The 24,438-nt window shown below is 36.3% G+C and overlaps 3 protein-coding genes across 14 annotated transcripts; 2 read left to right on the top strand and 1 right to left on the bottom strand.

Moving 5' to 3' along the window:
• Positions 1-7,843: 7,843 nt before the first annotated feature.
• LOC104908971 (magnesium protoporphyrin IX methyltransferase, chloroplastic) lies at positions 7,844-18,369 on the top strand. 7 transcript variants are annotated; one of them, XR_008969546.1, is made up of 4 exons: positions 7,844-8,551; positions 8,913-9,321; positions 17,225-17,281; positions 18,144-18,369. XR_008969546.1 is itself a non-coding variant. In XM_057395150.1 (3 exons), the coding sequence occupies exons 1-2, from the start codon at positions 7,943-7,945 to the stop codon at positions 9,306-9,308; spliced, it is 1,005 nt and encodes a 334-aa protein (XP_057251133.1). In that variant the 5' UTR covers positions 7,844-7,942; the 3' UTR covers positions 9,309-9,321; positions 18,144-18,369. The 7 variants fall into 7 exon arrangements, 5 of the variants coding, with proteins under 5 accessions (XP_057251133.1, XP_019102706.1, XP_019102707.1 ...); XR_008969545.1 differs by lacking the exons at positions 17,225-17,281; positions 18,144-18,369 and adding exons at positions 11,597-11,767; positions 12,848-13,007; XM_057395150.1 differs by lacking the exon at positions 17,225-17,281.
• LOC104908970 (trihelix transcription factor ASR3) lies at positions 8,974-13,121 on the bottom strand. 2 transcript variants are annotated; one of them, XM_019247157.3, is made up of 3 exons: positions 12,395-13,121; positions 11,685-11,735; positions 8,974-10,735 (listed from the first exon to the last, which is right to left on the bottom strand). In XM_019247157.3, exons 1-3 carry the CDS (start codon positions 13,119-13,121, stop codon positions 10,437-10,439), a joined length of 1,077 nt encoding a protein of 358 aa, XP_019102702.2. In that variant the 3' UTR covers positions 8,974-10,436. The 2 variants fall into 2 exon arrangements, with proteins under 2 accessions (XP_019102702.2, XP_048500421.1); XM_048644464.2 differs by having other exon boundaries at positions 8,974-10,714.
• A 492-nt stretch (positions 18,370-18,861) lies between the features above and the next one.
• Positions 18,862-23,642, top strand: LOC104885108 (protein MHF1 homolog). 5 transcript variants are annotated; one of them, XM_048644466.2, is made up of 5 exons: positions 18,882-19,336; positions 19,412-19,483; positions 21,595-21,678; positions 22,752-22,920; positions 23,055-23,232. In XM_048644466.2, the coding sequence occupies exons 1-4, from the start codon at positions 19,213-19,215 to the stop codon at positions 22,898-22,900; spliced, it is 429 nt and encodes a 142-aa protein (XP_048500423.1). In that variant the 5' UTR covers positions 18,882-19,212; the 3' UTR covers positions 22,901-22,920; positions 23,055-23,232. The 5 variants fall into 5 exon arrangements, with proteins under 5 accessions (XP_010668122.2, XP_048500423.1, XP_048500424.1 ...); XM_010669818.4 differs by lacking the exon at positions 23,055-23,232 and adding an exon at positions 23,239-23,642 and having other exon boundaries at positions 18,902-19,336; XM_010669819.4 differs by lacking the exon at positions 23,055-23,232 and adding an exon at positions 23,239-23,642 and having other exon boundaries at positions 18,921-19,336; positions 21,598-21,678.
• Positions 23,643-24,438: the final 796 nt, after the last annotated feature.

Genomic DNA, 24,438 nt, shown 5'->3' with positions numbered 1-24,438 from the left:
ACGTATATAAAAGGGGTTATTTAGGAACTAACTTAGATCTCATCGACATTTATTGTAGACTTTGATTGCGTAAACGAGGAATATCAAGAACGCTAATCCGTTCGATGAACTTAACTTTTAGGCACGTGTCACGAGGTAATCTCCGATGTCCATCTAAACATCGATCTTGTTAGTGTAAAACGAATTGATTACGTGATTATTATGTGCTTATAAAATTTATAAGTATGGACTATAATTATGAATTATCGACTTAATACGGATTATGGATACGAATGACAAAATGGATAACGACTATGGATTTCGATTATGAATCATGACCTTAGACGATGTACGATATTACAACGATGTTTATTGTAACGTTATTAAAATCGGATAATGTTAATTAATAATGTTATGATTATTATTATATTATTATGATCATTATTATTGTTATTATTATTATTATTATTATTATTATTATTATTATGATTATTATTGTTATTACTATATATCATTATGATTCATGAATATTAATATTGTTATTAATATTGAGATTTTTGTGAAAGTCGGAATTGGTAAGAACTTGTGATAATGAAATGATTATGAATCTGAAGTGATGGTTGTGAATATGAAATGGGTTATTGAAATTGCTATGAATGGATTGAGATTATGATGGATTGAATATGTTCACACCGGATTGAACAAGATGACGTAAATGTGTACGTGATTTATGTGATGACGTGAATTAAGAGATGTTAATCACGTAAAGTGAAATATCGGAGGAAAATGATGAACAGGTTGCCCTGTATGAGTGGTTCAGCGGCCCCTTACAGGTTCTCTGGTTACTATGCTGATTATTCTGTTACTGTCTTCCTTCTATCTTGTTGTGATCCAAGTAGAAGGGGTGTGCACACTAGGGACTCTGTTATTATGGCCATTATGATATCCGTATGTGGTTACATGGGTTCGCCCCGGCCTACAATGTTGAAGTAAGTGGTTACAGGGGTTCTCCCCGGCTTACTGGCGTTCTCTTTCCTCTCCTTGAATAACTGGATTAATTGAGCTAATGATATGATTATTCAGTGTATATATATGTGTGTACATGGGCTATAAATTCCAAAACTATTAATCTACTATTTTACAAAGTATTTTCAACTTAAGTATTTTACGGGATGGAGTTGGAATTACTCAGTTTTTCTGATTTTTGAGAGCTTCTCTCTCTTGTTTCTTTTCAATGTATTTATGCAGGTGGGTGATCGATCGGGGGAACAAAAGGGAGATCATTTAGAGTTGTCATCCACTTAGCATATGATTAGCTTTCGCTGGAACTCTGAAACACTTAATTAATTAGTAATGTTTAATGAACGATTCACTTGGTTGTAAGGATTAATGAATTTGAATTTAGTTTGTTTTTAACTTAGCCTTGCATTTATTTCCAAGGAGATAAGTACGGCGGTAGTGCCACCCGTCGGGTCGAACCCTCGTGGATTTTCCTCTCCCAAAACCCGAGTTTTATCGAATCAAGAAGGGTTCGAGTCGGCGGGGGTGTTACACCTTTTTATTCTGATATGCATTCCTTCCTCCAACACTCCCTCTCAAACTGGGAGTGGAGGTAAAGTCACTCGCAGCTTGGATAGCAGGAGATTGTGCTGAGCCATAGTGAGTTGCTTGGTAAAGACATCTGCTACTTGCTTTGATGATGGAACATAGGTAGGTTGAATGAGGCCTTCTTGAGTTTTATCTCAGATGAAGTGACAATCAATATCTACATGTTTTATTTTTTCATGATGAACATGATTAGCATAGATAGCCAGAGCTATTTAATTATCATAGAAGAGAGGAATAGAGGTGAGATGAGTGGGACCTAGATCATTGAGAAGTTGTTTTAAACACATTACTTCAAAAACAGTATGGGCCATGGACCTATACTCTGCCTCTACAGTGGATCTGGCAACTATTGATTGCTTTTTGCTTTTCCGTGAGATTAGTGAGTTACCTAGAAGAACACAAAAGCCTGATGTAGACCGCTTGGTTACTGGATAGACAGTCCAGTCACTATCACTGTAGGTAGTGAGCTTGGCTCCATAAGAAGAAGCAAGAAGAATTCCTTGACTAAGAGAGTTGGAAAGGTATCCGAGCACCCTTTTTGCAACATGAAAATGAGCAGTAGTAGGCTTGTGCATGAATTGACTTAGCACATGAATAGGGAATGCTATGTTTAGCCTTGTGAGAGTGAGGTAAATGAGTTTAACAATGAGTTGTTGATAGCTTGAGGGATCAGGTAATAGATCACCAATGTCTGCAGTTAGCTTAATATGAGATGCCATAGGAAGCTTCAAGGGCCTACAGTGCTGCATTTTGTATTGATGAAGCAAATCAGTTAGGTATTTCTTTTGAGAAAGAAAAAAACTAGCAGAAGTTCTATCAACTTCAATGCCTAGAAAGTACCTTAACTTTCCTAGGTCTTTCATATGAAATTGATGAGACAAAGAGTGTTTGGTTCTGTTAATTTGATGCATATTATTGCCAGCAATAAGTAAATCGTCAACATATACTGGAATAGCAACAAAGGAAGTCCAACCTAGCTTAGTGAAAAGAGAGTAGTCACTCTTGGACTGTCTAAAGGACAATTACTTCATTTCATTAATAAGTTTAGCAAACCATTGTCTAGTGGCTCTTTTAAGCCCAAAGAGAGATTTGTTAAGTTTGCAAACTAGTGTGTTATCACCTTTAGGACAAGACTCCCCCTTTCCTAAGGTTTTTATTTTGTATCCTAGGCCTAAATACCAAGTGGTAGTTTCATGTACACTGTCTCTTGTAGATCTCCATGCATGAATGGATTCTTGACATCCATTTAATGGACTATTCAATCTTGCATTGAAGATACAACCAAAAATGATCTGACAGTGGCCATTTTTGCCACAGGGGCAAATGTCTCCGCATAGTCTACCCCATATCTTTGCCTATTTCCCAAAATGGAAAGCCTAGCTTTGTTTCTTTCTATACTTCCATATAGATTATACTTTGTTTTGTATAACCATTTGCACCCAATTGGTTTTTTTCTTGGGTGGTAGAGTGGTGATATCCCAAGTGTTATTGATTTCAAGAGCATGTAGTTCTTCATTCATTGAAGCTACCCACTGATCTTGACATATAGCATCCCTAAAGTGCCTAGGTTCTGTCACTTCCATAGCTTGACTCATAAAGCAAGCAAAGTCAGGATTAATCTCAATTGTAACATGAGATTGAATCCCATTGGGTTGGTCATGCTTCATCACATTTACTGTGAAATAATCATTATGCCAGACATGAGTTTTGTACACTCTAGTAGAGTGTCTCATAGAAGCAACACCACCATCAGTAATTTGAGGGGAATGTTTTCCATTGCAGGACTAGCTTCAAATGGAGGTTGATCCTCCTCTCTCACAGTATCACCTTTACATGCTAGACATTCATCATAGTCATCATACATGTTCACACTCAAGGGTGTGTTTGCTTCATCAGATTTAGGTTTAAGCACCTTATATGGAAATACATGTTCAAAGAACTTGACATCTCTACTTATAAAGACTACATTATTAAGCAAATTAAGTTATGCGTATCCTCTTTTATTACTAGGATAACCTAGAAACATACCTGAGACCCCTCTGGGTTTAAACTTATCAGTTTTCTTTCAGGATTTACAGCAATAGATAAATATCTAAACACTTTTAAAGAATTATAATTAGGTTTATGGTCATAAAGAACTTCATAAGGAGATAGATTATTGAGTACCTGAGTAGGTAGCCTGTTGCTAATGTGAACTGCTGTGAGAATGAAGTCGCCCCAAAACTTAAGAGGTAGGCCACATTGAAATCTGAGTGCCCTTCCCATCTCAAGCAAATTTCTATGCTTTCTTTCTACTCTCCCGTCCTGTTGTGGTTTGTCCACACATGTTGTTTCATGCTTCATGCCATATTTTTCTTGATGTGTTGTGTCTTAGCGATGTTAGACAAACTTCACAAGAGCATCATAAGCATCATGTTTTGCCTTTAAGAAGTGCACCCATATATGTAACTCGATTGAAGTCATCCACAATGATGAGAAAGTACTTGTATCCTTCTCTAGTTTGAACATTGTATGGACCCCAGGTGTCAATATGTATCACCTTAAATGCTTTCTAAGCTCTGTGTGTGCTAGCCATGAATAGTAGTTTTGTGAATTTAGCAACTGGACAGGTTGGACATTCTTCAGCTTTGTGCAAGTCAAACTCTTTTAGATCCTCAAACTTTCCTAATCTCTCAATTGGAACATGCCCCAGTCTTTTGTGCCAAATACTAATGGTGTTTCTTGACTTTGAGGCTTTCTCTACCTCAATAGGTATTTGTAGTTCACTTGCTGCCATCATGAACTTTTTTTCATCAGACAGGTTTCTTGTGCTTTCATTGCTTACATTCCCTCTTAGGGTATCAATCACCTTCATTGCTTTTTCATTCACTAAGTAATACACCCCTTTTATTGTTTTTCCCATTCCTCTCATACATCACCAGTCTTGGAGTCTTGTATAATGCAGATTTCAGGGTGAAACATAACCTTACATCCCTGTTCTTATGTCAATTTTTGAACTAAAATCAGGTTATGTTTGAAAGATGGTGTATACATCACATTGCTCAAACACGGGCCATTTTCAAGCTTTACATTTCCAAGATGTGTAACTATGGATGTTTCTCCATTTGGAATATGTATTTTAGGATTGTAGGCAGACTTTTTTTTTTTACCTTGCTTAGAGCTTCATAACTTCCTTTGATGTGGCGTGTTGCACCAGAATCTATGATCCACTATTTCATCTCACTCCTTGCCATGTTACATTCAACTAGTTCAACATAATTTACTTCCATCTCATCTTCTGAATCATCTTCTCCAGATTTTGAAGAGAGTAGTAAAAGTCTCATTAGTTGCTCTAGTTGTTCAGCAATTATACCACTTGTGCCATTTCCTTCTCCTTTGCTACACACATTGGCACTAATTTTGTTTTTTCCTTTACTCCATTTTCCACCTGTAAACTTTGTGGTGTTTTTCCTTTTGCATCTTTCACTCCATGTTGTATCTTGCTAGGAAATCCCAATACTGTCCAACACTTTTCATACGAGTAACTTGTTTTTCCACAAGCCTTGCACGCCCAACATTTCTCAGCTATGTGTCCTATTTTTCCATAGTTGTTGCAAGTAGTATCAATTCTTTTTCCAAACATGGCAAAGACACCATTCTCTTTTTTTGGTTTCAGTACAAGTTTTTGAGACTCTTCTTGTTGTAACATGCCACATGCCATGTATTACATTTGGCAGTGGTGTACACATGAGCAACTGACTCCTTTGTGGCACATATTGATCATCGAAACCATTCATGAATTGGAATAGTTTTTGTTCTTCTTCTTCTTTCTTCACAACTTCAATGAATGCATTGACTTCAGTGCTCATGGTTGTGATAGCTGGTAACTCCTTCAAAGCTTCAAGCTCTTCCCATGCACACTTGACATCAGTATAGTATTCTCATATCATTCTCCCTCTTTGCTTTGTTTCATACATAGCTTTAATTTACTCAGTTAACATTTTCTTGCACCATTAGCAACTGAGTACCTCACTTCTAACTGTTTCCAAATTTCAGCAGCATTATGAACAAACATATCAGACCTCTTTATGGACTCAGAGACAAACCATAGAATCCATGAGATCACCATGCTATTGCAAGTGTCCCATGCTTCCCTTTTTACATCATCATCACTACCCCCCCCCCCCCCTTCACAAACCCAAGTTAACCTTTAAAGACTAATTTAATCTCCATAGACCTCTTCCAGGACTTGTTGTTTGAAGACCCTTCAAATTTTTCAACATGAATGGATGTAGTACCTTCAGAGGGGTGAAGATACAATGCATTTTTAACTTCAATCTTGTTACTCATTTTTTTTCAAACACCTTATTATATACTTCTACCAAATCTGAAAAAGACTCTATATTTCTTGTTCTTCAAGTTTTAAACAAGAAACTAATACTAAGTTTGACACTTAGACATTCCAGAAATTTTACTACAATGCTATTCACACAGAGTAACGCTTGCACAAATAGAAAAAGATTTAAGCTTTAATGTATAAAAGATACAGTTCGAACCTTGCTTTAATACCATAAAGACATTCTTGCCTTGAGTGAGTTAATCTCATTGTTACCAGTTACTTGCATGCTCTAAGGAAAGCAGCAACCATTTTGTCATTCATTCTCTCTTGAATATTCTACTTACAAAAATGGCTTATATATCTGAGCCAACATTACCCAAAAAGAATTTTTTTACAGAATATTCTACTGAGGCACATGATTACTAATAATAGGCACATAATCCTAGTTACCTAACAAAAAACAACAAGTTTTCTACTTCATGCATTCCTTCCTTCATCAGGAATGGTTTTTCGTAACTCTTCTGGTCCTTTTCTTTTTCGATAGTTGTATGTATGTATTAGATATAGTGTGTGGAACAAAAAATGAAGATATAAGTGATTTTTTAGTTGCTATAACTTGAACTAGAAATAAAAATTCTAAGACATTAATGGCTACAATATAATTGTAACCCCTATTGTTTTGTGTAATTTAAACCATTTATTTTTAATTTTAGATCAACATCATTCATCAAGTTGAGTTTATAAGTCACATTTATACATTAGAAAACTTGTATACTAAAATTTGTATATATTAGTTTTCTTTATATTCCATAAATCTTTTCCAGTGGTGATACCAAACAGTCTAAGGAAATAAAGGAATAATACTCCACAAATCTTTGTTTACAATTTTTTTAATTGAAATTAGACCATGTTTTGTTGGACTGAACGAACTGAAAAGAACTGAATTTGTCTAAACTGAACTGAATTAAACTAAACTAAATTGAATTGAATTAAAATGAATTGAAATAAATGAAAATTATAAGAGTACACTAACTGAAATGAAATGAATTGAACTAAATTTGTTTGAACTAAACTGAACTAAATTTATATTAATTCAGTCCAAAAGATTTTTTATGAATTTATCCATATGTCCCCTAAATAGTTTTACCTTCCCAGTTCCCACTAGGGATGTCAACCCAATCCGGTTCCGACCCTAGTCCGCTCCGATCCGAAGGAAAAAATCTGAGTCGACTCCGACAAAAAGAGTACTCCAACTCCGTTTAAAAAAGTCGATTCTGAGTCGGAGGAGGATCGGAGTCGAATCTCGTAAAATAATCCGACATCCGGATCTGACTCCGACTTTGAGTCAATAAATCCTTTTTCTTAGTTATGTTAATGTATTTATGTATAACTTGACTTCGACTTTCAGCCAATTGTATTATATAGGATTTCTCATTGAAGAAATGATTATTAAAAATCATATTAATATTTAGGTTATTTGTACTATATAAGTTTTTCATATGATTATTAGTATAAATTGTAATGATTAGATTATTGTGTTATAGAAACTATTCTATTATAAAAAATGGGCAGAAAAAAAAGTCGGATCGAGTTCGGAGTCGGATGTTCAAATTTTATGTCGGATATTCGGATTTTAAGTCGGATCGAATTCGGTGTTGGCTGTTCGGATTTTAAGTCGGGTCGAATTCAAATTTTAGCAGTCGAATATCGGACTCAAATTTAAAATATGACTTTTTGCAGGGTTAGAGTTGGATTATGCATAATCCGATCCAAGTCCGATACATTGTCATGCCTAGTTCCAATTCCCACCATCCCTTGAGAAAATAGTAAAGATGAGAGAAGCCAAATTTGCCACATAGTCATAGAGTGGAAGTGTGGAACCCACAAAAATCAAAACATCAGAATTCAATCCCATTCTATTCTATCCTCTCCAAGATTACATTACCTCTCGAAATCCAATCCCTCCAAAATTGGTTGGTTTTGGTTCCAAGTTCCAACACCACCCAGCACCCACCCACCCTTCATTCCCCTCAAAAAATGGCTTCCTTAGCAACCACCACCACACTCTCACTTTCTCTCTCCTCTTCCATCAACAACCTCAGTCGCACTCCAATCTCTCTCCCACTCTCAACACCCACCACGTCCACATTCACTCTCCCACCCTCTAAACGCAGACTCTCACCTCCACCACCCTCCGCCCTCCCACCACTCATCTCCACCTTAACTGACACCAACACCGACGCCACCTCCCTCGCCGTCATATGCGGCGGATCTGTAGCAGCATTGGCGGCAGTTCTTTCGCTTTCGGACCCCGAAAAGCGAAGGCAGCAGCAGGCAGAGGTGGTTGGTGGTGGTGATAAAGAGGTGGTCAGAGAGTACTTTAATGGGACAGGGTTTCAGCGGTGGAAGAAGATTTATGGTGAGACTGATGATGTGAATAAGGTGCAGTTGGATATTCGTGTTGGACATGCTAAAACGGTTGAAAATGTCATGAAAATGTTAACTGAAGAGGGCCCACTTAAGGGTGTTACGGTTTGTGATGCTGGCTGTGGGACCGGCTTGTTGAGTATTCCTTTAGCTAAGGAGGGTGCTCTTGTTTCTGCTAGTGATATTTCCGCTGCTATGGTTGCTGAAGCTCAAAATAAGGTACCGTCAGTGCAACATTTTGACTTACACGCTTATAACTTGTAACTTGTAACTTGTAACTTGTACTTTAATTGACCATTAATATTTTTAATTGCGTAAAATAAATCCAGTACACAATGACCATGTGCTACTTCAGAAATATACCAAGTAAAACCAAGGCAGACCTTTGTATTATTTAACTAGCACTATATGCACGTGATGTGTGTACACAATGACCATGTGCTACTTCAGAAATATACCAAGTAAAACCAAGGCAGTCCCTTGTATTGTTTAAATCATCTTAATCAGAGCATTATCTCCTGTTGTTTTAGCTTCAAGTTGTTTGCCTGTACTGAATATACCCAACCTATTTTACACACAGGCAAGAGAAGAGCTTCAAAGTAACAATACAGATCTTGTGATGCCAAAGTTTGAAGTGAGTGATTTGGAGAGCTTGAACGGGAAGTATGATACAGTTGTCTGTCTTGATGTTCTCATACATTACCCACAAAATAAAGCGGATGCAATGATTAGCCACCTTGCCTCATTGGCCGAAAATCGGCTGATATTGAGTTTTGCACCCAAGACATTTTATTACAGCCTGCTAAAGAGAATAGGAGAGTTGTTTCCAGGACCTTCAAAGGCCACAAGGGCATATTTACACGCAGAAGCTGATGTAGAAGCAGCATTGCAGAAGGTTGGATGGAAAATACAAAAGAGAGGACTAATCACAACGCAGTTTTACTTTGCCAAACTTATAGAGGCAGTACCTGTGTAAAACACCTCAAGAGGTTAGATTTATGTTTGAGTTCGTTCTTGTTCTCCATCTGTAGAGCATTTTTTGGTTTAGTCCTGTGTAAAGTCTTGTGATTGCAAGTGTGTTAAAATTGTGTATTAATCAACTGTAGACAACACTGTCTTTTAATTAGGCAACAAGGACAAAAGTTCCAGTTTTGTATGGGAGGCTTTTGTTGAACCATGATAATGAAAAAATTAGCTCAATTTTCTTACAACGGCAGTTGTGTTTTTACTGCTTCCTATCTCCATTATGTTCTTGACAGTACGTGTGATTGATATTGCTCAGACTCTTTATTTCACCTCATGTACGTTGTGTGGAATCTGTTGATATACTGACAATTCACATGATATATAGTGTAGACACTTGACAATTTATTTTGGACCAAATATTTGAAATAATGTCATGTAAGTGCCAATTTTGACACTTTATTTTTAAGGGTAAAACTGGGAACAGGGAGCTTCATTAGGCAGGATGATCAAGTTCAACCAAAGCAACGATGCCTTTGGGGAAAGGGTTTATAATAAGTACATGCTCCTCCTGTCCTCCATTGAAGGGGGCTAACCTGGCTGCCAAATGAGACATGGTACTCCGAGCTTGCCTAACATGGTTTAATGAAAGATACTGAAAAGTTGAACTAACATGATCAATATCCTCAAGCATCAGGTACATCAGAATTCTACCGAAGTTCCTTGCTTGTAAAGCCTTGACAACATTCACCGCATCTCAAGTTCCACATGAAAGTACCCAAGCCTATGTGCCAGAAAAGTTCTGAGATATTTACCTCCCCCATTTGAGCCTTCCCATTCACCGAATACCTTGGAACAACAACAGCCAAAAGATCACCACTGCTTGACTCATTTGAACCGAGTCTAACACTTGGATACACAACCATGTTGACACGAGTCCTGAGCCAGAGTAACAATATACCGAATAGACAGTGACTTAGGAGAAGCAAATAACCAAAAAAGAAGGAAAATAAATTATTTTTGTGAACTTGTGATGTGAATCACAAATTGGTCATGTATGCTAAAAGTCTTCTGGATCTGGATATGTTGAAGGCAGTATGGTCATCTTTTTCACATATGGTAAAATTCTCAAAGAATCAAGTCATAGCTTATCTGCGATTTTACTTAGGACATCGGTAAGCTTGCCAAGAGCAGTCATCAATACATCGCTGTTCTCCTTCCTCTGTTCTCTATCGAGTTGGCAGTTTTTGTCATGATTGTCAAGTTGTGAATTCAGCAATTTGTTGTTTATCTCTAAGGCCCTTATAATCTGTTCTTCCAGGCAATTTGACTTATGATCTCCAGTGGACAGTCGCCGTCTTTTCCCTTTTTCTTGTGAATCCAAGTTAGATATGCCTGGCCTTGATTCTCTTAAAGCATCTGCTATAGTGTCAGTGTGAGCTGACATTAGATCATATCTAGATGTAAATGAAATATATAATAAACACAGGCAAATTTCACTGCTGTGACTTGTTTAGGGAGAGAATTCAAAGAGATAAAATCATTAAGGGGGCGTTTGGTTCATATAATGGTATGGGTTTGGAATCAGGAATGAAACCAAGGTGGTAAGGGTTTGGAACTTGATACTTAATACCTTGTGTTTGGTTTCATTTAGGAATGAAAAATCTTCTTTTATTTGATACTTAGAGGTAAGGTATGAGCCATACCCACATCCCCCCATGGGTTTCTAAACCCCATACCTTATGGGTTTGAGGTATGGGTTTAAAATTTAGAAATAAGTTAAACAAACACTGGGTATGGGTTTTGTTTATTCCAAACCCATACCTCATACCTAAAACTAGTGAACCAAACACCCCTAAGGGGGCATTTGGTTCATATATAGTGGTATGGGTTTGGAATCAAGAATGAAATCAAGGTGGTATAGGTTTGGAACTTGATACTTAATACCATGTGTTTGGTTTAATTTGGGAATGAAATGTTTTCTTTTATTTTATATCTAAAGGTATTGATATGAGCCATACCCACCTCCCTCCTTAGGTTTCTAAACCCCATACGTTATGGGTTTGAGGTATGGGTTTTTAATCTGTCAAATTATTAAACAAACACTAGGTATGGGTTTGCTTATTCTAAACCCATACCTCATACCATAATCATATGAACCAAACGCTCCCTAAGTTATTATAGCTTATTCATTTCAAGTATTGAAATCATAGAGCATAACTATTGCTTATAATAGCATAATTTATAATGAAATTTGATTTCAATTATATATAAATAACTTATAGATAGGCCCTTTGCTAGGTGAAAAAGGGAGAAATCCTGGTGCTTGTAGATTGTAAGAAGTATTAGTTTCAACACTGGTTCTGAAACTGATGGAATTGTCTCATACCTTGATTCGAGTTTCTGTTTTGTTCCTGGAATGCTTGATGATGCTGCTCTTCTGTGCCCATAGAAACAAAAAAGTCAGAGATGGTATGTTCTCATGAACAAATCAAGGTTTTGTAACAGTATTGATTTTTTAGACACACTAAATAACAAAGAGGAAAGTCAAAAACAACTCTCAGGAACTGAACTCGAGGGGTAACATGCCAGTTGCAATTTGAAGACACAAACAGTTTACGAAATGTAATTTGACCATTAATATTGTTTTAAGAGCATGCTTAGAATGAGATTTTGAATTCTAGAAAGTGGAAATGGAAACACGAAACCATTTCCTTTACGTGTTTCATATAAGGGGTGGGGTAGTGATTTACATTCATGAGAGTAAGTATATCCACCTAGTTATCATCTCCTGCAACCCTATGGTAACATAGCACTTTAACCTCCTCAATCCTACACTCATAAGTGTTTCTTTTCACTACCATAGTGAAACCAATCACTGATTAAAGGTAACAATTATTGTTATCATTCTGTCCTTTGTTTGATTCCAATCCCTTTTCATTCGACAAAAACTTTAGAAATGATATAATTTTCTTCTAATCAATCGCCAAAACAATGTGTGCATTGTGAAATGGAAGGAAGGGAGTAGTACCCATGAAACTCGAGCAACACATAATCAAGAAGTGAAAATCACAAAGATACTAAAAGCTTAAAGTTAACCTGAAACAGATTCTGGAGTGCAGAAATTCTGGACAGGACTCTCAGTAACATTGTCATCAGTCTTGTTATTATCATCCAACCTGAAGCCTGGTTTATCCTGTTCTCCATCGTTAATATCCGTCAAAATTTCATCCTCAACTTCCAAAACCTCCCTTTTTACTCCATTTTCTTCTACTTCATCCTCTTTCTCATCATCATCAGACTGATCATTAACATTTTCAGAAACAGCAGCTGGAACCGCCTGCAGAGGTAAAGGCGAAACAACACCCGTTTCCCTTCCTTCCAAAACCTTAAACACTTCGACATCGAAAGAAACCGGTAACTTATTCTCTTTCCTAAGATCATTCCTCATATTCCAAAAGGAATCAGTTTTATCTTCCAACTTAGACTCCCATGCTCTGACTTTCTTGAAATCTCCAATAAGATTACTCCATCTTTTCCTGCATTGCGCAGGACCCCTACTCACTCCTAGTTGGTTACAGTACGTGGATATCATAACCCACTTCGGCTCCGTGTTTTCCAACGACAACGACGACGACGACAATGATCCTCCCAGCAATGTAGAGCTGATCTTTCTTCCCTTGTTTGGGCTGCTCTCTGTGATCTCCTTAGCTTGTATAAGGGAAAGAGTTTCTTGCCTTGTCCAACGAGGGTGTCTTCTGCTCTTTTCATCGCCATGATCATCGACAGAATGCTGGTTTCCGTTTGATGCAGAATTTATAGGCATTGTTAAAGCAAAGGGAGGTAAAAAAAAAAAAATAGTCTTGGACTTTTTCTTTTGTGTTTTGGAGGGTTGTTCTTAATTTGTGGGGTTATAGAATAAGGGTTTTGTGGTGTTGATGATAAGGGTTAAAAAGTGGTGATTAGGGTGAATGAAAATGATAATTTTTTTGAAGTTGAAATGGAATTGGCATGGATAATGCGGTATCCCAAAACAATTGGCTAATATAGATTGTTTTACAGTTTAAGTAGGGTTTTATGATTCTTTTTAATTTGGGGAGTTTTACGTTTTGGAAATGAATTGAAGGTTACCTTCTTTAAGTTAGTAATTGGGATATTTGATAAATTAATTGCGTGTCTGTTATTAGGGTGATCACTTCCCTATTTTAGAGGATTATTTTCCTAATTTTTATGGTACAGTATATGAGAAAGAAGACCAAGTTTACTACCCTTTTGGATATGGTGGACATTAGAATTGAGTTTTTCATCTTGCTTTTGTCCATAAGTGCCTCAATTATGAACTTTTTTACGAGAAACTGCTTTATGATTTTTTTACGGGCTACAACAAGGTTTTTATGGGCTACAATTTCTTCAACAAATAAATCATTTTTATCAATCTAAGCAACATTTTCTTCACAATCTTCAACAAATTGAACATCCATATATTTCTAATTGACAGTTAAAAACAGGATGTGACTCACATGGGAAAAGATTTCACCATCAACATCTTCTAATATTGCCGAAAGTTTCTTGGAGTTGAATGAGAGACTTGTTTTGGGGGGGAGGGAATTAGGGGTTAAAATTCGAGAAATAAGAGGGCAGAAAAGAGGGGATTGTAAGTTAGGGGAGAAGTGGAAGAAACTATGCTCCAAAAGACAACAAAAGGAACAAGTGCCCAACACATGAATTTAAGTCGCCTGAAAACAATAGTCAACGCATGACATTAATTTTTGGCACTTGTCAACAACCGAAATCAAGTGTAGTGGCAATTTCTCGCAAAAAAATTAATAAGGCGGTTTCTCGCAAAAAAGTTCAAAAGGCACTTATAAAATTCTATAACTTACCCATCTTTTTTCCCCCAAAAGTTGTTAAGTACTACAACTATTGGAAAAAAACGTTAAAATGTTGTCCACATTATAGTTCGCTATGGAATGAGGTTGTTGAACATTAGCTCTCTCAACTTTGATAGCCATACACCAACATAAATCTTGGGCTAACTCTATAAAGTGAATATGTGATCAATAGTCCATGCTAGATTAATACTACTATATGTCAGTATTTCATACTGTAAACACAACAAGGTTACTATGATGAATAATGCCAGATTAATATATGTCGATATTTAAAAATATAACAAGGTTACTTGAATATGTAAAAAAGGTGATATTTGAAAACAATTGGCCTTTTTACCCATTAAAATGCTTTAGGCATGCTTTTGCTTTGCATGATTAGCAAAGAAAGCCTTTCCGTATTCACCCCAACCTGGCTAGGGGACTTATAATTAGGGTTATTCAAGCACCACCTAATAGGCCATTAGGCCAATACCCATACAATTGGTTTGTTTGTTCCATGCTCAGATGAAATTCTATGGTTTTTGTCTTATCCATCTTGCCATGTGAAGTTTCTAGCTTGTTTTTCTATCTAGGGGACATAACTAGGTATTATAAGATGGGGGTAGGCATAAGATTTAAATCATATAACACAAAATCATACAATGTCAACGATAGGAATATATAAGTTTCAAATAGAAAATTACAATTATATTCGACGAATAAATTAGAAACGGTATATTACATCATCATCATCACAAAATAGCACAAAAAATCGCTTCCAATTAATGTGACTCAAAAATCATTTAATATATAATTGATCACATATTATTTCGCAACTTGCTTTTCACAATAGTCATTGGGGAAAATACCATTTCGATACTTGATATATATGGATTATTTAGGTTAGTAGCAAAGTTTTACAATGCTAAAATGGATTGTTTTGATCACTCTTGCTCGACTCGAACTCGCTAACTGTTTTTGCAACTCGATTCGAATTACAAGTCGACTCGAACTTGACTTGCTGACTCAATTGAAAATGGTCTTTGTTCGAAATATCTAGCCTTTTTGTTTACCCATTAAAACAAAAAGTTTTAGGCAATACTATTATACTAAAATAATAAAATTATTTTGTGATATATGAAGTTTTAATAATTTAAAAATAATAAATTAAGGTTGCAAAGGTGCATCTCCGTGGAGATTTCCTCTTGAGCCCTGTTATTGAGGTGAAGCTAACTCTCCATTTTCTCTCTCCTTGGAAAGCTATTTGGAAAACTAGTTGCAAAGACCCATTGTAGTTGCTTTTAGAACATGTATGTGGCTCTCTACAGAGGTATCCCTTTTCTCTCTCTATCGTTCTCTTTCTTCAAGATTCCATCAACACGTCTACCCAATAACTTCAAATAATGGTGATGTCTTTCCATGGAGATTTATCTATGTGTGGGCCAAAAATATTGGACAATCATGTTCCCTCCTCAACACATGTCAAATAACTAAAGAGTAAAGAGAGAACTAACTCTACAAAAAAAAAAGATGGCATGAAGAACTATTCTAAAGCCCATCAAGAGTCTCATTGTTGGGGTAGATATAAATTTGTATATTCTCTATTCTTGAATAACCATTTGGGAAATCCACTAGAGCGCCCTCATTTATTGGATTTAAATACTTATTCAATATTTTTATGAATGTGCCTTTTCTTGTTTATATAAAGTACTTGTTATTTGCATAAAAGTATATAAAGATAATTTTGAACAATATTTACTGCTTACATAAAAAAAATAACTAACATAATAACTCACAAACCAATTGTAATACTCCGTATTTTGAGAATTAATTCGTATTAATTAAGAAAATATAAAGAAGTTAATAAAAAGGTATTTTAATATTATTTACAGATTAATAAGAATATAATAATATTAGTACGAGTCGGTTGGGTTAATTTCGGATTTATAAAAGTTAAGCCGAGTTTACCCGATCTAGAGTTACCACTTTTAGAAGGTTATAAAAAGGAAAAGAAGAGGAGAAAAATTTTAGAAACCCTAAATTTCCTTTCTCCCTCAGCCGTCATCCCCCTTTCTTCTCCTCTCTCAATTTCTCTCTCTTCTCTCGCACTGTTCTTCCTCGTCTCCCTCTCTCTCGCTGTTCGCCCCTCTCTTCGTCTCCCTCGCTGGGTTCTTCGCGGATCCTCGTCGAGGTGTGCGAGCGAAGGGTGCGGGTGTGTGCAAGCGAACGTGCTGTTGTGGGTGAGCAAGCGAGTCCGTGAGTGTACGAGGGACGTGCGAGGGCTTCGAACGACGAATCTCGAGGGTGTGCGAGGTGTGTGTGCGACGAGGCTCGAAGAGTTGTGCTCCAGCGTGGCTGCGCGAGGCTCGCTGCTGCTGCTGTGCGTGGCTCGTGTGCGAGACGAGCAGGACGCGGGTTTGTGCGAAGTGGGGCTGTGCGAAGTGGGGCTGTGCGACGAGGTGCTGCGAGTGACGAGGCTCGCGAGCGGTTTTGTGAGGCTGCTGCTTGGTGTGACGCGAAGACTCGTGCGGTTGTGCGCGAGTAGTGTGCACCGTTACCGGAAATTGGTCGCCGGAGTTGGTTGCCGACGAGCTTAACGGTATAAAATATTTTATATATTGAATATATTATATTAAGTTTAATTATAATTTATGTTTTCATAATTATGTTAAATTATAATTAGTTAATTAATAATTCAAGTTAATGAGTCCATTTTATTATTCTGACTATAATTGCGAATATAACTTTTGGGACATAATACTGGATTGGACCTAAGACTTTTGGACATAAGATTTTGGACATAAAACATGGTTGGACTTATAATTTAATTGGTTTGGTAAAGTTAGTGGACTAATGACACTAACTAATATTAGTATGTTCACTAACCTTAATTCCTTAAAAGACGTTAAACTCTTTATAATAGAAAAGTGACGAAAATTCTTAAACAAGGGGTTTAGTTATCGCTTACTTCGAATTATTAAACCGTATAGTCTTAGTTACGTAGTAGTTGTTAATATTACCAACGACGTAGCACTAAAGCTTTTATTTAACGGTTTAGGTCCCAATTTCATAAGCGGAACGTTCGATTAAGACGGCGAAAATTCTCCGTTACAAGGTACGTACGCGTACCAGTTTAATCCCAAGTATTAGTATCATGATTAGGTTGCAATCTATGTTATTGGAACCTAGAAGCATGATAGGGAACGTTTGATTGATTGAGATTGTCTGGTTAGACATTTGTAATTGAAATCGATATGTTGCATTGGAATGCGTAATTCTATCGTAGTATAAACACGAGCATTTTTAATCTATCCATAGTGTAACAAGGTTGTTACAAGAGATATGATTCGAGCATTGTAACTAAGAGGACAGGTAAATGATTCTATGTATCCATAGTGTAACAAGAGTGTTACAAGAGATACGATTTGAGCATTGTAACTAAGAGAACAGGTAAATGACTATAAGTGGTTATGAAATGAATGATTAATATTAAAATGAATTATGGCAATATCTTGTAGCTGGACTCCCTACAAGTGATGAACAATGGGGGGAGTGTGGGAGTTGTCCTACGCTCCTACGCAGGCCTACTGTGACGACAACAGTGTCCTTATATTTTTGTCACTCAAGTAGGCGGAAGGTTCCGTTCGATCTTGGGGGGTATGCATACTAAGGTGATGGGTGTGAGACGGAACAAAACCGTATTTGCATTTCATCTAACAGACCTAGTGTCTGTTAAGGATTTAGTAGCCCGTATGATTCTAGTAAGATGACGGTGCCCGTTCGATGCCAATTAAAGATTAAAGATATAAAGGTTAAAGGATGTAAAATAATGTAGCACCATGCTTAAGATTGTTCATGTGTGCATTATTTATGCTTATATGTATTCAATGGTTCATTACGTACTCAGCATAGCTGATTGTGTGTTATTATGTGTTTGATGAACTGCGATGAACCATTGATGCTACAATGGGGAGCAGACTAGGTGTGCTGGTGTTGCTGCATATTCTCGAGCATACGGGGACTAGGCTTTGGTATTTACATTAAAGCATTTTAAAATAAGTATTAATGGTTTTTCTAAGACTTATATAAATGGTTTGTGGTTTGAAGAAAAGGGGTCATTGATGATTCCCGAGTTGTATTTATATTTTAATTCCGCTGCATTTTAGTTTTCAAGATGATGTTTTAAGTTATTGTTAACTCTTATTATGCCTTGCGTTCCATCGCGGCGGTAACGCCCCCGAGGTCGATGCGACGTAGCAGTGGTAGACGCTAGGGATGGAAATGGATCGGATTCGGGGCGGGTGGAACATCACCCGCATCCACCACCCACAATTGTTTACTCCACCTGCATCCATCCATCCGTCATCCATCGGGTGAAACGGGTGGGTCGGGTGCTAAACGGGTGATGATATTTAGTATATTTTTAAAAGAAATTAGTGACATAATATAAAATAATTATATCAAACACATACAATATAAGTAATTTACACGTAAAATTTAATAATTGGGTAATGAGTTGGATGTTAAACGGGTGATGGATCGGGTGACGGATGAAAAAATTCTCACCCACCACCCACTTTTCATCCATTTAAAATACCGGGTTAAGCGGGTGATGGATCATCCATCACCCATTTCCATCCTTAGTAGACGCGTGTGGATTTCGGGGGTGTTACACCAATCCACTTAAGTTGGGTCGTATTTAACTTGACTTTTTAAGATCTAAAGTCATATTCTTTCCATTCAAGTCCACTCGAATCGAATTTTAACCAAGTCGAGCTCGAGCTCATATTGCTATGCGAGCAACTCAACACTATTAGCCTTTAGCCCCCAATCAATATGACTTCTCAAACAAATTTAAGTCATCCCAATCAATATGCTCTGCGAATACCTCCCGAGAAAACCGAACGCATAAACGAAGCATCACTAGCAAATAGCAATAGCAATATCAATATATCATCAAACAAATTTGGCGCCGAAACGTAAACGATAAAACGTCCGAAATTCTCACTTTCAATTCTCAACGAGAATAGCAGGAAAGAGATCCAAATGGAAATAGAAAAAGCAGGCAGCGATATGGAAATGGAGAGAGAAGAAGAAGAAAATGATGAAGAGACTCAACTTTTGAGGGATCGTTTTCGTCTTTCCGCTATCTCCATTGCCGAATCTGAAGGTCCTCTTCTCTCTCTCTCCTCTCTCTCCTCTCAATTGCTCGATTCTTACGTTTTTGTTTGATGAATTTAAGCAGCGAAGAAGAACGGAATGCAAGTGTCGGAGCCAATTGCTGCGTGCATTTCCGATTTGGCGTTTAAGTATGCCGGTAATTTCTCTTCAAATTCTTTACATTCCAACTTTTCCGCTTTTCTAGGGTTTTATCAAATTAGAACTGTGTGGAATTGTGGAGTAGGATTTGTGTCGGAACTTGCCTTTTGTTTCGAGCGAGATATCATTCAAGATTATTGCGGCGTTGGATTTTGAATATATTCATAGCAATTAGCAAGTGTAATGGCTGAATTTTGAAGAATTGAGTTTGATTGAAATTTTAGTGCAAGTCTTAGTGTTTTACAGCTTATAATTAGCTTTTAAATTTTGAGTTGAGCTTGATTGAAAATTTAGTGTAAGTTTTAGTTAAATTTTGAATATATTCATATAAGATCAGCAATCAAGATTAGTGTGGCGGTAAATTTTGGAGATATTCATAGCAATTAGCAAGTGTAATGGCTGAAATGTTGAAGAATTGAGCTTGATTGAAACTTAAGCGCAAGTTTAACTGTTCTACTAGTTTTTAGTCAGTTTTTGAAATTTGAATATATTCATACAAGATTAGCAATTAATACTGGTGAGGCGTTAAATTTTGGATTTATTCATAGCAATTAGCAAGTGTAATGGCTGAATATTGAAGAATTGAGCTTGTTTTTAATTTTAGTGCACGTTTTAGAGTTTTACTGGTTTTTAATCAACTCTTTTATTTTGCAAATATTTTCATATAAGATTAGCAGTTAACAATTAAGATCAGTACAGTAATTTTTTTATATTCGTAGCAATCAGCAAATTTAATGGCTGAATATTAAAGAATTGAGCTTGATTGAAACTAAGTGCAAGTTTTAGTGTTTTTACTGTTCTCAATCAGCTTTTAAATCTAGCTTTTGTTAGGTTCAATTGAGCTCATTTGTTGTACCTGTGTCCATGCCGTATGACCAAGTATGTAGGAAGATCATCTTTGGTTTTTGCAATTTTTATATCCAAGTAAAAGTTTCTTTTTTAATTGTAGCCCCCAATCCCCATTGCAAGTTGAGAATATGAGGACCATTCCTACTTAAAATGTCCATAGCCAGTACTATCTATCCTATCAATTAGGTGATCTTTTATCCACTTTCATTACCATCATGTTTACGCCGTGAGGTGGTATTGAGTAGTAATGAAAATTTGTGAAGAGAATAACTTTTGGGTAGGGAGATACAATAATGAGGACATACACATGAGACATATCAAGAAATATTACTTGCCATTTGTTACTATTCCCTTAATTTATGATTTTGTATCAAACAAGCTGAAAGCTCTTGTTAAGCTTTGCTTTCATTTTTTGTTTTGTGGTCGATGGATTATGGCAGTGTTGTGATATTGAGCTATTTCCTAAATTATCAACCAATCTTATCAGTACAATAAACTATAAAGTTCATCATTGTGCTTTAATGTGATATTAATTTGATTGGATATTCTTCTTTGACTTTCTAGCTGATAAATACAAAGTAGGCTTTTTGCATGCTACTCTTATCTTTTTAAGACATTAAATTGAAGTCGAATTGAACTCTATGGAGATGAGAACTATAGTTGACTTTTTGCTTGAATCACATTCTTCCCATGCTTTGTCTTGGGCACAAACTTTCATCAAAATTCTGTCCAGATGCCTCATAATTTATAACCCATATTTTGTCTTGATTGTTCCAGGAGTTAATTCCCTTTGCACGTCTATATTCACACACGTATTTTCACATCTAGGCTCCGTTTGGTAGGGCGTAAAACATTTTCAGTGTAAAATGATTTTCATGGAAAATAATTTACAATGGAAAATACAATTCCAAAATTAGTTTTCCGTTGTTTGGTTCCATGTAAGAAAAATAATGAAATGAAACAAATATGAAAGGGGAAGTAAGGAGGTAGTGAGAGGAGTGTGTAAGAGAGATAAAGAAAATAGTTTTCCCTTCATTTTGAAGGGAAAATGGTTTTCCATCATTAGGAGTGTAATTTTAGTCCAAGGGAAAATGGTTTTACACTCCTTTGCCAACCAAACAATGTAAAACTGAAAATAGAGGAAAACGGTTTTCCAGGAAAACGTTTTACGCCCTACCAAACGGAGCCCTAGTACGTCATTTAGTGATCACAGTGCATCGTGAAACTCTTAAACTGATGGAGGTTCACATTTCTGTATAGTAGAGCATCTGGCGAAGGACCTCCAGCTGTTTGCACACCATGCTGGTCGTAAAATGGTGAATACTGAAGATGTTATACTTGCAGGTACTTATACAAGTTGTTCAACTTTAAAGCAGTAGTTGAAATATGAGGTCGATTGTGATTTGGAACACTTAAATATTAATTAACACATGTATGTCACATAATGCTCATTGATATTCTCGTTTCTCATATTGCTCACTGTGATACAGCCACTGCCACACTCATGAATTTCCATTGGAATTTCACATAACCATGTATAATGCTTCCTCTGTCTTGCAAGAACATTTTTCCACTTTGCTTCTGTTTTCCGGACAAACTGATTGACATGATGATCTGGCATTGGCATATCTTGATACTTTAATCTTTCTTGTAATGGTGTTCTGTTAGTATGATAAAAGATAGATGTGATCTTCTATTCTGAAACGCCGCTTAGTTTTTGACGAATGCTGAACCAGTTTGCAACTTTTGAATGTAATGAAGATAATATCTTCTTCTATCTTTATTTTCTTAGGTGCTTCTTCATCTCTATCCCATGCTTCCTTCTTATTTCCTCTCTGTGTAACAGTTCATATGATAACAACAAAACTGCTTCTCACCCCCCAAGCTGCTTATTTAATGCAATTCTCATCTCCTCTGTTTCGGTTCTCGGTAGAACAATAAACATCTTATATCATCCTTCAGATGTTAATACCTTTCCCCAAGTTTATCTGCCACCAGACTTATATAAGTACAAAACTCCTGTACTTTACTCTTACGGATTTAGTTTGTTAACTCTGTGCTAAGCATCATAAGTGCGAGTATTACCATGCCTATCATGTCCAATTTACACAAAGTTTGGCTAGATGACTGTAATTATTCAGGTATTATTTGGTTGACTAATTGCTTGATCCTGTTGATAAAGCATAATTCTTATAAACAGCATCAGCATTGTACACAATCTAACTACAGCCTGTCTATGCAGCATGAAGTCTCTACAAACTTTTTACCTATAATATGTACCTCTTTTTTCAATGATAACAGGAACCTGTTTTACAACTTCATGACATTCTTTAATATGCAGAAACTTGTATATGATTTATAGCCGAGCTTCTAAAATCATCACAAGCTCTGCTAAGAATTCTTAGATGTTGTTTCAGCCCATCGAAATGAGAACCTTTCTTTGTCATTAAGAACCTTCTGCAATGGTCTAAAAGCAAAAGAACCTCAGTCAGAGCGAAAGAGAAAGAAAGCTTCAAGGAAAGAGGACAAAGCTACAACAAGTGCACTAGAGACTGCTGACTCTTAACTCAACTTCTATTTAATTGGGTGAGTGTTGCTCTTATATTGAAAGCGCCTTCTTTGATTTAAAGCAGAGTGTTTTTTTGTTAAATCACTATTACTCAGCATACTCACACAGACTACCTTGATTAAAATGTGATCATTCTCTTGCCCACTTTTAGGAATGACGCTGTACCAGTATTAGCACACTCCTCAACTCAAGATAGAAATATGTTTGCATTGTGTAAAATTTAGTCATTACATACAGTCCATGAGGTCGTAGCGTTGACTTTAGACGAGGAGATGGTATTAGGCTTTGTAGAGAATTCATATTTTCCCCTCTTTTATTATTACTTTTGGATGTAGGGAACTGCTGGGAGAGGCATGTTTTTGACGAGAATGCTACAAACTGATGCTTTCACAGGCTGTTAATATCAACTGGTTGGTAATTACTTAACTAGAATCAGCAACTCACAAGTGGAACTTTAAGTTCCTGTGACTTGTTTGTACAATTTTACAAGTAGATTAATGGTCATATACGGTTCCTGTGATCCTGTCCCTTTAGTCCAAGTAAATTTAATTCATTTCCTAGATAGAGAAGACAACATTTTCCTGTATTATGTGACCTATGTCCTTGTTTTTGGTATGAGTTTATTGTAACCCAGAAACATCTGAACATGTTATCATTTCGAGAGCAGTCTCTCCCTCTTTTTTGTCCTTTTTTTTCAAAAAAATTGGGGGAAGTATGCATCATTATGTTTTGTTTTCTATAGGCTGTTGTACGTGTTTGTTGAATTCCTTTTCAGGTTAGCTTGATGGATCCAAACTGTTAATTTGCCAATTTGCTTAGAGAACAACTGTTTTCGTCAGATTTTTCGGACCCTAAGAAAATTACACAGTTACTAAAGAAAATAGCATTTGGTATAAAACCTTTTGTATGAGTTCAAGTAGTGAATTGTTGATTGATAACGCAATCTGATGATTGCAAATGATCCAATATGTAGATAAGGTAGAATTTGTGTCGGTTTCGGTGAAGGTACCTCAAGTTCTACACTTTGATTTAAAAAAACCACGAAATGATCATTTAACATAATTGACTTCTAATGTTAAGATTGAATAAACTCACCTGAATTGTCCTAAATGTAGTGTACAAGTTTACTATACACGTTAACGGCAACCTCTCACTTTGTTTTTTAAGTACATCAAGTTGTTGGCGATTGGAGACTAAGTATTTCATCTAATGTAGTTTGCTTGAGGATTGTGTAGGAGTTTAATGGTAAACTTCAATCCTTTAGTTAGAGGTTTGTGATGTAATTCTCAACTTCACGGTTGAATATTATAGTTGCTGTTTCTTGTTGGGTAAAATATTTAATTTTCCTCCTTAGACATGCATTTCTTTGATTTTCGTAATTAAGTATAGAAACAAAAGAAAGAATAGAAGAGAAGGTTGCTTGATTATATAGGAGATCAAGATTCACACCTTCATTCTTAATTTAACATGAAAACATATGCTCTGAAATTTAAACTTACATAATAATTTGTTCCAAAAGTTTTGGGTATGAAGCT

Source organism: Beta vulgaris, chromosome 5 (assembly GCF_026745355.1).
Source record: "Beta vulgaris subsp. vulgaris cultivar EL10 chromosome 5, EL10.2, whole genome shotgun sequence".
Taxonomy (NCBI): Eukaryota; Viridiplantae; Streptophyta; class Magnoliopsida; order Caryophyllales; family Amaranthaceae; genus Beta; species Beta vulgaris.
This window is presented reverse-complemented; position numbering and strand designations above follow the sequence as displayed.